General features: G+C 43.9%; 1 protein-coding gene across 1 annotated transcript in view; it reads left to right on the top strand.

Annotated features, from left to right (window-relative positions):
• The window catches only part of SNX12 (sorting nexin 12), a 71,123-nt gene that overhangs the window by 12,663 nt on the left and 45,427 nt on the right, over positions 1 to 13,033 (top strand). The window contains exon 2 of the mRNA XM_078640203.1: positions 2,170 to 2,265. Within this exon, the coding sequence (XP_078496329.1) occupies positions 2,170 to 2,265 (96 nt within the window). The remainder of the gene's footprint in view (positions 1 to 2,169; positions 2,266 to 13,033) is intronic.

Genomic DNA, 13,033 nt, shown 5'->3' with positions numbered 1-13,033 from the left:
CAGATTCCCGCGCAGCGCTTCTAAGCAACGGTTTCACTTTCTTTTCAATGTTTGAAAAAAGATACACAGTCCATCAAAATGCAGTATTCTATAGTGAAAAACGAAAAATCTCCCTCCCTTACAACATTTTAAAAGCGTTTTCCTCACCCACTTAGAGCCCTACTTACCTCCAGAAGACTCCAAAATAAAATTAGTTATGAAGGAAAATACGCAGTAATATTTCAGCCATTTCATGTCCTTAACCCATCACGCAGCAGTAGAATTCGATTTCCAACCAGAGAGCGGTGACATCATAATTGGCGAGTTCTCCAATGAGCTCCACGTGTTCATGGGCCCTTCCAACCACATTCTTTATTGACTAGGGAAAATAGTGCAATTTTAAATTAGCTACTGCCAACATTTGTCAAGCTTAACTGCAACGGTTGGCTAGCTAACAATTATTCTACAAAAAATTTTAAATGGTGAAAGCAATCCCTCTGTTTTTATGAATCCCCAATAAATGAAAACAACAAACATCTGCAATTATTGGTTTTGTAAATGACATTTTATATTTATATATCGTTATTGGCATTGTCAATAACAATATATAAATATAAAATGTCATTTACAAAACCAATAGCTCCAACTTTCCAAATGCGAAACCTATTGGCAACGCCAGTGCTTGTTGTCATAAAGCGTCAGTGTGTGTGGGTGCAAAGTTAGCTTAGTTTGTTAGCTAGGGTTAGGGCAAGGGACGGGTGAACATAGAAGAAAACTGAGGGTTTGTTGTCAGCGATCGACTAAACCATTGAGACCTCAGATGAGGGAGACTTCACTGCAGATGCTTACATTATCGAAGGACGTTTTCTGATTTTGTTTTTGAAGTTGATTAATTATTTTCAGATTTTTGTTTACCTTGGGACAAAAACAAGGGATGTAATTTATTGTGCCGTGGTTTAAACTGGTCCCTGGGTGTGGTTTCTCGTATTTGATCATTGGCCAAACTTTTTTTGACCTATTTTTCGCTTAATTTTTTCTGATTTAAGACCGGATCTTTTGGATGCTGGGACTTCATTTTTGATTTCCTTTTTGCTTTAAATGTAGGGAGGTGGTGGAATTGCCATTTTTCTTTTCTTTATTTTCAAGACGTTCTCTCAACCTATCTCAAGAGTTTGTCTGTGTAAGGAAAGGCCAAAAGAGACTCATTTGAAAGCTTTGGTTTTTCTTCTGAGGGTGGCTGCTACTTAACAAATCCTTGTGGGATTGAGTTGTATGCTTTGAAGAGGGGTTGTGTGTCACTGGAAGCGAGTGTGGAATGCAGAGATGAGTCCATCTGGCACTATTTTAATGTTCTGCACGCTGTATTATACAAAATAAGCTAACTGTGCACGGACCATGTCAGATGTGCTCATACAGGAGCATAATGTATGTAGTAGATTTACTTTACCTGTGCCCATACAGGAGAATAAGGTATGCAGTAGATGTAGTTAACCTGTGCAATACAGGAGAATAAGATATGTAATAGATGCACTTAACTGGTGCCCAGACAGTCAGTGGGTTGAGTAGCTTAGAGGCAGGGATGAATTGGCGAGCACAGCCTACCACATGCAGAATCCCATCTGGCCTACCTGTAGCAGCAGAGTATAGAGGTCTCTATCATGTGTGACTTTGTAGCGGGAGGAGTTGCTGCTGTTTTGAGCAGCTCGCAGAGGAAGGGGCAGTCCGCAATCGGGCTGTAATGTTTTCGCCCTGATCCTTTTGGGGGGAAAAGCCAATTTTCAGGCAGTATGTGCCTGCTGGTAGGATGGCATCACTAATGGGTCAGTGGTGCAAAGGGCAGCAGAAAAAGAATGCCATATCTTTAAGATCTAATAATGTTTTTGTTAACGGTTTTGGTATTTCAGCTTCCGGGTAGACTAGTCACGAGGCTTGGCAGCTTCTGGTGGGGCACTGGGTTTGGATTAAGCTTGAGAAGCGTAGTTGACTAAATTCTGCTAAGTTAAAGGAGAGATTACAAAGAGTAATTGTTCATGTACAACCTTTGGACTGGTAGGTCACAAACTAGCTGGGGGTCTTGGCTAGGCAGATTTTTCAGTTTGGCACTAGTTATTGATTTGGATCCTCATTAGATTGTGGTTACTAAGCTATGCTTTGTACTGTATATTTAAAGTTTGCTACTTTTACCCACAGACCAACTTGCCCATCTTCAAAACGAAAGATTCCTGTGTGCGGAGACGCTACAGCGACTTTGAATGGTTAAAGAATGAACTGGAAAGGGACAGCAAGGTGAGTGACCTATTGTATAGTATGGCTAGTTTGCTCTCCATTGTTCCTGAACCACTGCTGTCTCCAGTAGTAACAATGGCTCCCCTCAATCCGACAATGTCAGACAAAATCGTATGATCTCGCACTGTATCATTTTTATTCCCCTCCAGTTATCAGTTTTTTTTTTAAACCACCCATAACTTGCAGCCGAGCTGATACATACCGGTTGCACCCAGTCTATACTATGATAGGAAGCGAAACCCTACATGTAATAGTCCCTCACTCAAACATCGAACTGGACCGATGGCCACTTATCATGGTTGCATAATCAGTTGTTTGCTTGGGCTGTGACCTGGTTTAACCTCTGATGATATTTCTTTAACCTCCAGGCTTTCATATTTCCAACAACATTTCACCATCCAACGTGTTTTGTTGCTATCAACCGGAACTTCTTACGGTCTGCTCGGACCATTATGCACAAAATGTTTTCATTAAAATCTGTATTCAACTTTTCGTTTGATTAAAACAGTCTGTCATCCAGGCTTTCTATGCAAAGTAGGGAAAGGATGCTATACTGCCACATGATTGTTACAAGCGTGAAATGAATACTTCCACCAGAGCCCAATATCAACTGCCTTTATAAAGCATGATCCGGGTATTCAGTGTTCGTAGGTCCTCATGCATGATACCATAGATGTTTCATTGAAGGACAGGGCAATCTTCCCTCTAATTGAACATACATCAGTATGGAAATAACACCAGTTTTTCCATCTTGTTACGTTGATATTAAGACTCATTTAGCGATTAACCCTCCTATCACGGTTATTGCTTTGTACCACCAAGGACTTGCACAAACATCACTGTTATCAATCGAAATATCTTTTAACAATCTATTCAAATAGTATATTTGCCATGTACCAATTTCTTTGTGTTCTTCCAGTACTTGTTATAATGAGGGCCCAGCAGCTCCCACGCCAATAAGGTTTTACAAAAACCATGCCAAATCAGAACCAAAAGGCTGACTGACCAACTAAAGCTACAGAAGCTTTCCTGCAGTTCCGCTGAGCGGAAATGGAGGAAAACCAAGGATCTGACTGATCGTATGACCTATAAAGGCATTCACCATAAGTATATGGCAAATATTAGGCATAGAAGGAAATTATTTCGCCTTCATCGTATTGAGAAGGCTGCAAATTCTAACAAGGAGCTCTACCAAACTTTAAAAGAATTCTCTACTCTCCCTGCTCAATCTCCACTCTCCATTTCACAAGACTGGATAGATTCCCTCTCAAAATTCTTTGGGGATAAGATTATGGCTATCCACGCCTCTTTCCCAGTGTTGGACAACTGTAATGGACAACTGTAATGACTTGGGGAATTTTCCGTTAAGTCCTTTCGATCCTCCTCATATATTGGAGCCCAGTGCTGCTCTGCTGAGGTGACTGAGGCCCTTAATAAAGTAAAAACGGGTTCACCTACCAACCCTTTGTCTCCAAAAATGTTCCCATTGGCAGCCCCAGTGCTCCTCGATTGCCTCACCGATTTATTTAATAAATCTTTGTCTGAATCGAAATTTCCCACATCATGGAAAGTTGCCAGGGTTAGGCCCATATTAAAGAATTCTACCGCAGACCCAAAACTCTTAAGTAACTATCGTCCTATATCGCTGCTTCCCCATTTCGGTAAAATGCTCTAGTTCTTGGTCAATAAACAGCTTGTTGCCCACCTTGAGAGCCATGGACTGCTCGACCCTTCTCAATCGGGTTTTCGGGCAGCTCATAGCACCAAAATAGCTTTGTTGGAGGTAGCCGATAACATAAGGAGGGCATTAGAGTGAGGGCAGTCATCTATCCTTGTCCTGCTCGACTTATCTGCAGCGTTCAACACCATCTCCCATAGCATTTTAGAACGCCGGCCCTGGGAGATTGGTGTCAGGGGAAAGGCTCTTCAGTGGCTCAAGAACTACTTAACTGATCGGGCTATGATAGTACAGGTGGGTTGTACAAACTCTCGTAGTAGATCAGTTAAGATGGGAGTACCACAGGGTTCCATTCTGGGTCCAACACTGTTCAATCTTTGTGACCCCTTTGGCCAAGGTGATTCGATCATATGGTTTTGAGGTTGTCTCTTATGCTGACGACACTCAGATCTAGGTCACCCTTGGTCCTGATCCATCTGAAACGAAGTTGCGCTTCAAAGACTGTATGTCTCAAATCGAGAAGTGGATGAGCACTAACCACCTTCAGTTGAATGGTGTGAAAACTGAGATTTTACTTTTTGCCAAGGCGGATGAGTACTGGACACCAGACTGGTGGCCCTCTAGCCTTGGCCTCTGTCCTACTCCGACTCAGTCCGCGAGAAATCTGTGTTTCTAATTGGACAATAAACTATCAATGAAAGACCATGTCAATAAGACCTTTGGCGCTTGCTTTGGAATTATGCGTAGCCTGCGTGAAATTTTTAAGTGGATTCCACCGGAGGCAAGAAAACCCCTAGTCCAGAGTCTTATCATCAACTGTATGGACTATGGGAATGCCCTATTGGCCTCCACCAATGAAAATCTTCTATCTAAGTTGCAGGTTTATTTATTTTATTTATTTATTTTCAAAGTTTTATATAGCGCGAACAAGATCTTCACAGATATCAGAGCACTTTACATAGAGGGGTACATGAGGGAACATAGTCAAACAATAAATCAATAGATCATATAGTACAGATAGGTGGCTGCAAAGCCCATCACATGAGTAATAAGACAACTCATACAAATAAGTAAATGGGTCAAGCAAGTAGTACACATCGGTGCAGGGTGTTAACAGAGTTCGAGATAATAGATCAAGTGTATTTGGCCATGAGGATAGCTTTTACTTCTTTTTTAAAGAGTGTAGTGGAAGAGATAAGCCTGGTTTCGGGAGGGAGTGAGTTCCAGATCCTAGGCGCCAATCCTGAGAAGGAGCGCTTGTATGTTTTTTCCTTCCTGAATCTTCGAGGTTTCAGCAGAAGATTGTTTGTGCCTCTCGTGTTTCTAATTCCCCCAGAGATTGTCAGTTTCTGAGCGAGGTAGCCGGGTGAGTTTAGGTGTACCGCCTTGTGTGTCATGCAGGCGATTTTCAGCTGTATTCTGGCTTCAAAAGGCAGCCAATTCAGGGATTTCAAGTCAGGGGTAATATGGGAGTGCTTTTTTGACCCAGTGATGAGTCTCGCTGCAGCATTTAGAGAAGCTCTTAGTGGTGCGGTAGTAGTTAGGGGGAGTCCGCAGAGGGCGGTACTGCCGTATTCAATACGTGGGATGACTAGTGCTTGTACTGCTGTTTGGAAGTCTTTGGCTGGGAGGTAGGGTTTAAGTTTCCTCAGGGTATTGATCTGGAAGTTCGCTCCCTTTGTTGCCTTGCTGATATGTTGCTGCATGTTGAGGTTGGTGTCAAGTGTTATGCCTAAGGATTTTGCTGAATCCACTATGGTCGGTTGGACATTGAGTGCTGTTAGGTGCTTAAGCCATGTTTGTGTGGTAGATGTTTTAGTGGGAAGTGAGATCAGAAGGAACTCAGTCTTCATAGCGTTGAGTTTGAGGTGATTATCAGCCAGCCAAGATTGGGTGCTTCTGATCGTTGAGTTCAGACGCAAGATGTCTTTGGGGGATTGTAGCTTGAGATATAGCTGAGTGTCATCGGCGTACATGTGAAAGTTTACGTTGGATGCATGTAGCAAGGAGGTAAGAGGTTCCATGACTAGGTTGAACAGAGTTGGTGATAGAGAGGATCCTTGGGGGACGCCTAGCGTTACAGGTATTGGCGAGGACATCAGGTTGTTACTCTTGAATTTCTGCGACCTGTTGTGAAGAAAGGAAGTGAACCACTTGAGAACAGTTCCAGATAGACCCATTCTTGTGTTTAGTAGTTCTAGTAGATTCTCATGTTTAACGGTGTCGAATGCTGAAGAGAGATCAAGAAGGATGAGGAGGCAGGTGTCGTTTTGGTCTAGCATTTGAAGTGCGTCGTCAATTATGTGAGTCATAGCAGTTTCTGTGCTGTGTCCTGCTCGGAAGCCTGACTGGTGGCTGTTGAGGAGATCAAATTGCTCAATGTGTTTAGTCAATTGTAGTTGTGCGCATTTTTCCAACAGTTTGGCGAGAGTAGGAATATTGGTGATGGGACGGTAATTGTTGAGATCAGAGGGGTCGGCTGTAGGTTTCTTTAGTAGAGGTGTGACCTGACCAACTTTGAGGGAGTCAGGTATGCTTCCTTGTTGGAGAGAGCTGTTGATAATTTTAGTCCAGAGGGGGAGAAGCAAAGGGGTAAAGTCTTTTACTGCGGAGGCAGGGAGGGGGTCCGTGAGGTGATTGGATGGTTTCAAGGTGCTGAGTAGTTTGCCAATTTCTTCTTCCGAGTATGTGTCGAAGGTAGACCATGTAGCTTTGTTTTTTGGTTCGGTGGGTGCTAGGCATTGGGGTTTGGAGTAGAGGCTTGCGTCAATGAGGAGATCGCTTTTTATTTTGTCAGTTTTTTGGATAAAGAAAGCAGCGAAGTCTTCACAGGAGGGTGCCTCATGCCTAGTGTTGACCGGTTGGGGTTGTTCCTTGGATTGTGTTTTAATTAGCTCAAATAGTTTTCTCGGGCGGTTTTTTGCTTGGTCGAGTTGGAGGCTGAAGAAGTCTGATTTTGAGCGTTTTATTTTCCTGAAGTAGGCGTTTCTCTTTTTCTTCAGCTCTTTTAGGTGCATTGCAGAGGGAGCTGATCTCCAGGTACGCTCTGCCATTCGCATGTCTCGTCTATCCTCATTGAGACTCCCGTCGTACCATGGTTTGGAGATTTTAGTAGAGACTCTTTTCAGCTCCATAGGTGCAGCCTCATTAATTATAGAGGCCATAGTGTTGAGATAGTGGTCAGTCAGAGTTTGGACGTCTGTAGCGCCTGTCGGTGGCAGTAGGAGGTTGCAACTGTTAGGGGGCAAAGAGCCTGGGTTGAGCTTTTTCGAGTCTCTTTTCCAGACTTTGGGCTTGGAGAGTTGAGCCGGGTTAACTTTGACTTTTTCATTGATAAAAAATGTGACAATATGATGATCTGACCAGTCACAGGGTTGGATGGACTCGAGTTGGATAGAATCCTCTTTGGAGATGATCAGGTCGAGGGTAGATCCTTTCTTGTGGGTCGGGCTGTTGCATATTTGGGTGAGGTTAAGTGCATCGAGGAAATTTTTAAGACTATTTACCACTGCGTCGTTGCGATCGTTCCAGTGGAGGTTGAAGTCACCAAGGTATATTTGGGTGAGTTGCCGTCCGGAATTAGTTGAGATCAACTCCATTATTTCTTGGGAAAAGGTGAGGTTGTCCCTGGGTGGATGGTAAATGCTGTGAAGCGAGCATATCGGTTTGCCCTCACTAATAATGTCAAGGCATATGTATTCCCAGGATGTTAGGGATGGTAGGGAGGTGGAATTGACTTTCTGAACATAGAGGTTGTTCTTGTAGATGCATGCGATTCCACCACCTATTTTGCCTGTTCTGTCGAGCCTGATAATGTGGTAGTCGGGAGGAACCAAGATGTCCATTATAGGTGTCGAAGATTCAGTTAGCCAGGTTTCAGTCAAGATGATTAGGTCAAGGTCCCGCGATAAGAGGAGGTCAGCAATGGCGGCGGAATGTTTCTTGGCTGATCTGCAGTTGAGAAGAGTGCATTTGAGACTGGGTGTGTTGAGGGTGGTAGATGGTTCTAGAGAGAGAGGGACTTTTCTAAGGTTATTGGGGATGGAGAATCTGCTGTTTAGTGTGGGCGGTCTAAGGGGATTTGAGTGTATCGTGGGAATGTTGAGGTGTGGGGTGGTTGTGTTATTTTGGAGGGCTGGGTCATAGCAGCGGAGAAGGGTGAGTGTGTCGAGGTCAGAAGAAGAGTTGTGGGTGCGACACGGGCGATTGTTGCGATTACGACCTGGGATTGAGGTCAGCTTGGGGGATAGCTGAGTGAGAGAGTTTGTCGGATGGGTGGGGGGCAGGTTGGGCGGGGGGGTGTAGTTGCGTGAGACGTTGCAGGGGTGTTGCGGGGGCCGAGGGCAGTTGCTGCGCCTATGAGCAGGGATTGATGCCCGGTGTGGGGCGTGTTGAGTGCGGGAGTCAGCCGGCGGAGTAGGGGGCAAGTTGGGAGGGAAGGTTGAGGAGGGTGAGAGGTGTATAGGGTGTGTAGAGAGTAGTTCTTTGATGGTGTGTATGTCTTCTTTGATCTGAGTGAGGGTGGCCATGATGTATTCCATCGTGGTGGAGGTTTAGGGGGTGGGGGTGGCAGTCAGGAGTGATTGGCTGACAAGGGAATTCGTGCGCAGGTGGGAGAGAGGGCTGGTGTACGAGCAGGTCTGCGTTGTGTTGGTGTGCGGGATGGAGTTAGGCAGGCAAGAAGTTTTGGGCGGGAGGGGTATGGATGAGGTAGGGAGGACGTTGGTGATCTGACTGAGGGCATTGGTGGTAGGCGGGGGGGTCAGGGTGTAGTCTGTGAGACTGATAGCCGTGGTGGGGGTGTAGGGAGGATAGTGGGGGCTGAGAGTAGGAGGAGAAGCGGCATTGGAGATGATCCTGTTGAGGGGAGGGGGAGTTAAATTAAGAGAGGAGGTATGTTCTGCGTAGATGGTTAGAGGGTAATGGGGACTGAGAAAGGGGGGGATTTGTCGGGGTGCGTGTTATTCTGGTGCTGGACTAATTTTGGTGTGTTAAAGGTGGTAGCTGTGCTGTCAGCGGTGAGCGGGGTGTTAATGCTCGCTGTAGGTGTGATAGGAGTGTTGAAGGTATGTGTGGTGGTCCGCGAGTTGGTAGAAGGGGCGGTGGTGTGAGTCTGTGCTTGTCTGTGTGTGTCTGTGCTTGAGAGCTGAATTGGGATAGTGGGGTTGTGGGTGGGGGATGGGAGGTCAAGGGTGGTAGGTGTGCCCCCGATTGAGGGGTGTGTGGCTGTGAGGTCATGGTTGGTGGGACTGGAGGAGATATGAGTGCTGGTCCGTGAATTGGAGAGGTGTTCTTTGAAGGTGGGGAACAAGCTGTCTAGCAGTTCCAGGTTCCTGTCTGTAGCTTGTGCTAGGACAATCCCGTTATTGTAAATAGTGATGGTGGCTCTGCCTGGAAAGACTAGGGATGGTGTGATGGAGAGAGTTAGGCTATGAGGGGATTTTCTGGTGGAGGAGACGGTGAGTAGGATGAGGAACGCTTTTCTCCATTGAGCTCTGCGTGTGGTGTGGAAGAGGATATCAGTGTTCAGGGATCCATTGACCGGTGAGAAGTGGGTGTCAACAAAGGGAGTTTCAGGGTGTGACCTCAGGAAGTTGTGTTTAAAGCGTTTGGCGGCCTTTTTGGTGAGTGATGGTGGGTAGTTGATTTTGTATGTGTGTTTGCCGATAGGATTCATGTTGCGGTGATGTATTAGGTGGGTATGGGGGGAATGCGCTAATGCACTATAGTGGTACACATGTGCAGAAAAACAAATGCATACAGTAGGTTACACAGTAGTAAGTTATAAATTACAAAAGTGACATTAGTGATCAACCAGCATCACCACGATATAAGGGTGTGCAATAGAGCAAATACATACGGTACGGTAAATTACAAGGCACACGGTATAGGTGTAGGTATAATACTGACAGTATATAAGGGCAGTTTACACGAGTCAAAAATCACAAATCAATGTGTCATTAATTAGCAGCCAAAGTACAAGGTGTAAGTGTAGGTATAATACTGATAGTATATAAGGGCAGGATACAAATGCAAACAGCAGTATACATGAGTCAAAAATCACAAATCAGAGTGACATTAATTCGCAACCAGGAAATATGAGGTAGCAATCTGTGCAATACCAATGTTCAAAATACAGGTAGGAGTGACCCTAGAGAGCAATCAAAATATGAGGTAGCAATCTGTATGTTACAAATGTTCAAACTAGAGGTAGACGTGGCCCTAGAGAGCAGCCAGATATATATGAGGTAGCAATCGGTGCATTACGGGAGAGAAGAGTGAGAATGGATGCGGGTTGCAGAACTGTGTAGAATACCTGTCTGCAGGATACTGCAGCAAGATTAGTCCTTGATCTTCCTTCATGATCTCCTTCGGCTCCCAGTTTGAAACTTCTGCGCTGGTTGCCTGTACGAAAACGCATACGTTTTAAGGTACTTTGCTTGACGCTTAAGAACATGTACGTAAAAGGCCCAGCCTTCTGGGCAAAAAAATTAACCTGGTATCACCCTGGTAGAGCCTTGAGATCCAGCAATCAAGCGCTCCTTCTCCCAGAATACGCACCACTACTGGTGGAGCGCGTTCTTTCTCCTTCCTTGCTCCGTCTTTCTGGAATCATTACCTTTACACCTAAGCACTAACAGTGATCACAATCATTTTCGTAGGAAGCTAAAGACATGGTTGTTCGACCTCTAGTTGCATATGAAGTCTTATCCTCTCAGAGACATCCACCAGCGCCTTGAGACTCTTGAATGATATGCGCGCTCAATAAATGTTTGATTTGATGATTTGACCACCAATTTCAGACTTAATGACTTTGCCAATGCTTGTTTAGTTTTGTTTCCCATCATTTTGTTGAAACTCGTTACACAGATTTTCCATTAGCAATATTTTTTGGGAATACTAGCATGCCCCAACACATTTGATAAAAGATGCCGCAAAAAGAAAATAGTACCTAACATTTTACAGTAGTTTAGCAACATGTTTTTTCCTAGTTGCATTTTTTTGTGAACATTTTATTTTGAAATCAAAGAATCGTCCATCTTCCTTTCAAGCTTCTGCACCTATTTGCATCTAACCAGAGCATTCTGGGAGCATTATACACAGCCTCATACAGCTATTTATACTGGAACCACTGTTAAAAGTGCAGTTTGAACGTACATTTCCTTCGAATGCTCACCCTAATAATAAAGGCTTTGCATTGATCAAACATAAATACAAGTTCGAAAAGCATTAACCTAAGGACAACAAAATTACCTAAACTGCAGACAGTGCCCGTCACTGATCCATAATGTAGTGCTGTAAACTGGCAGCCAAAGGGTTGCTGCTGCAGGAGGCTGGGCCTACTTGACCAATGACAAAATACACATGAAAACTTGTTGTCCTTGACCCCAAACAATATGTCCTGAGCGTTGGGCTATAGGAATTCCACACCCCTGAACATTGAAAAATCTAATGTTAGTTAATGCATTGTCATTTAAATGCTCACCATTATAATGTCCCAATGCCTGATAATGGTAATCCAAGGCAATATGTTTATTAGACTCAAAATAACTTCATTTGTTTGAAATAAGAGGTTCCAAATGTGGGGTTAGAACATGGCCACACACTCCCTATCAAAGAAAGTCTCTAGAACTAACCCACAGGCATAGAGAAAAAACAAAATCCTACGTAACGTGTCTCTTATTATTCAGACAGGTGTGTTTCAGACTTCTTACATATGGACAACCAGCGTGTTAGTCGGATAGTCCATCTCTTCGTGTCAGATCTGGTCTTTCAGACCAGACTTCAGGCGTCAATAATGAAGAGTATCAGTTGCCTCTTATTACTTGGTTCAGAGCTCCTGTTGACTGACACCTGTCATCTGGTCATATCATGCATATTCAGATTCTTGTAAGCATTAGTAAGTTCCGTTTTGAGTCCAGTATGATCTTCTTGATGGGGAATACAGCAGTGCGTGTATTTCTCTACGCGCTTGTTCAAGGCGTCCCGCATGGGCACCATCTTTAAACTTCACTGCACATCCAGCCAGCTCTCAGTGACTGAAATGTAAAGCTCCTAACGCCACGTTCCAAAAGAGCACCTTTTTGGAGCTTTACAGATGCCAACATAAACTTATTTTTTGCACTAATTTCCATAAACTTTTCCCATTGTTCCCTGGTGTTCATTACCTTATCTGCAATAAATGAGTGTTCTTGAATAACCTAAAGATGTTTGGTGTATGAATGTCTCACCTACAAGATAAATGATGATTTTTTTGGAGTAGGAGCCTTTTTATACGAAATATCTACACACACATTTGTTATAGTGGTTGTAACACAGACATAAACATCTCACATATCTTATTTTGTTGTATAAGCGTAGTAACTAGTTTGAATTTTATTCATGGCCGAATATACCCTTTTTGGGCTTACTTTGTTCACCTAAGCCTAAGGTCTTGACTTTAATGAACATAACCTGACATTGTCTAAGACGCTCAAAATCAGTGCCAACTCTTAATGAGTTGTGCCCAAGATTCACACCTTATTTTCCACAACCTACTTGAGTCTTTTTTTTACTTCTTGTGTCCTGTCCACTATCCTGTGGATACCGGTTATTGGAATAATCTTCAAAGCAACAAGACCTCCCAATCCATATTTCTAACTGCACCTGTATGTCCAGTTTTCGTAGCATATGTGTGACATTAAACTCTGGAACCATCTCTTGTTTTCAGCCAAAGACATTTTAAATATGACCAACCACTAAGACTTTACATTTCTAAACTATGCAAATGTGCGATCCTTACAGGAAGTGATGTAGTTAAATACATTTGTGGATTTATATAGCACGGCTTATCACCTGTGAAGGTATCTAGGCACCGTCCATATGCAAATGGAGATTGTGATCTGCCCAGAATCGCAGGATGATGAGCCATCGCCAAGACTTCAACCTGGATTCTCAGCTCTTGGGTCTGCCACTCTGGCCTCTGCTCCACATCTTCTCATTATCCAGGTTGTGTCCATATAATACAGTCCTTAATCTGCTAAGCAGTTTGGCCTCCATGTGTCTCAGATGTGACCATCTCCTCGGATTGATCTTGGACGGATCATTAAT

This window comes from Lissotriton helveticus, chromosome 4_2 (assembly GCF_964261635.1).
Source record: "Lissotriton helveticus chromosome 4_2, aLisHel1.1, whole genome shotgun sequence".
In the NCBI taxonomy this organism is placed as follows: Eukaryota; Metazoa; Chordata; class Amphibia; order Caudata; family Salamandridae; genus Lissotriton; species Lissotriton helveticus.
This window is presented reverse-complemented; position numbering and strand designations above follow the sequence as displayed.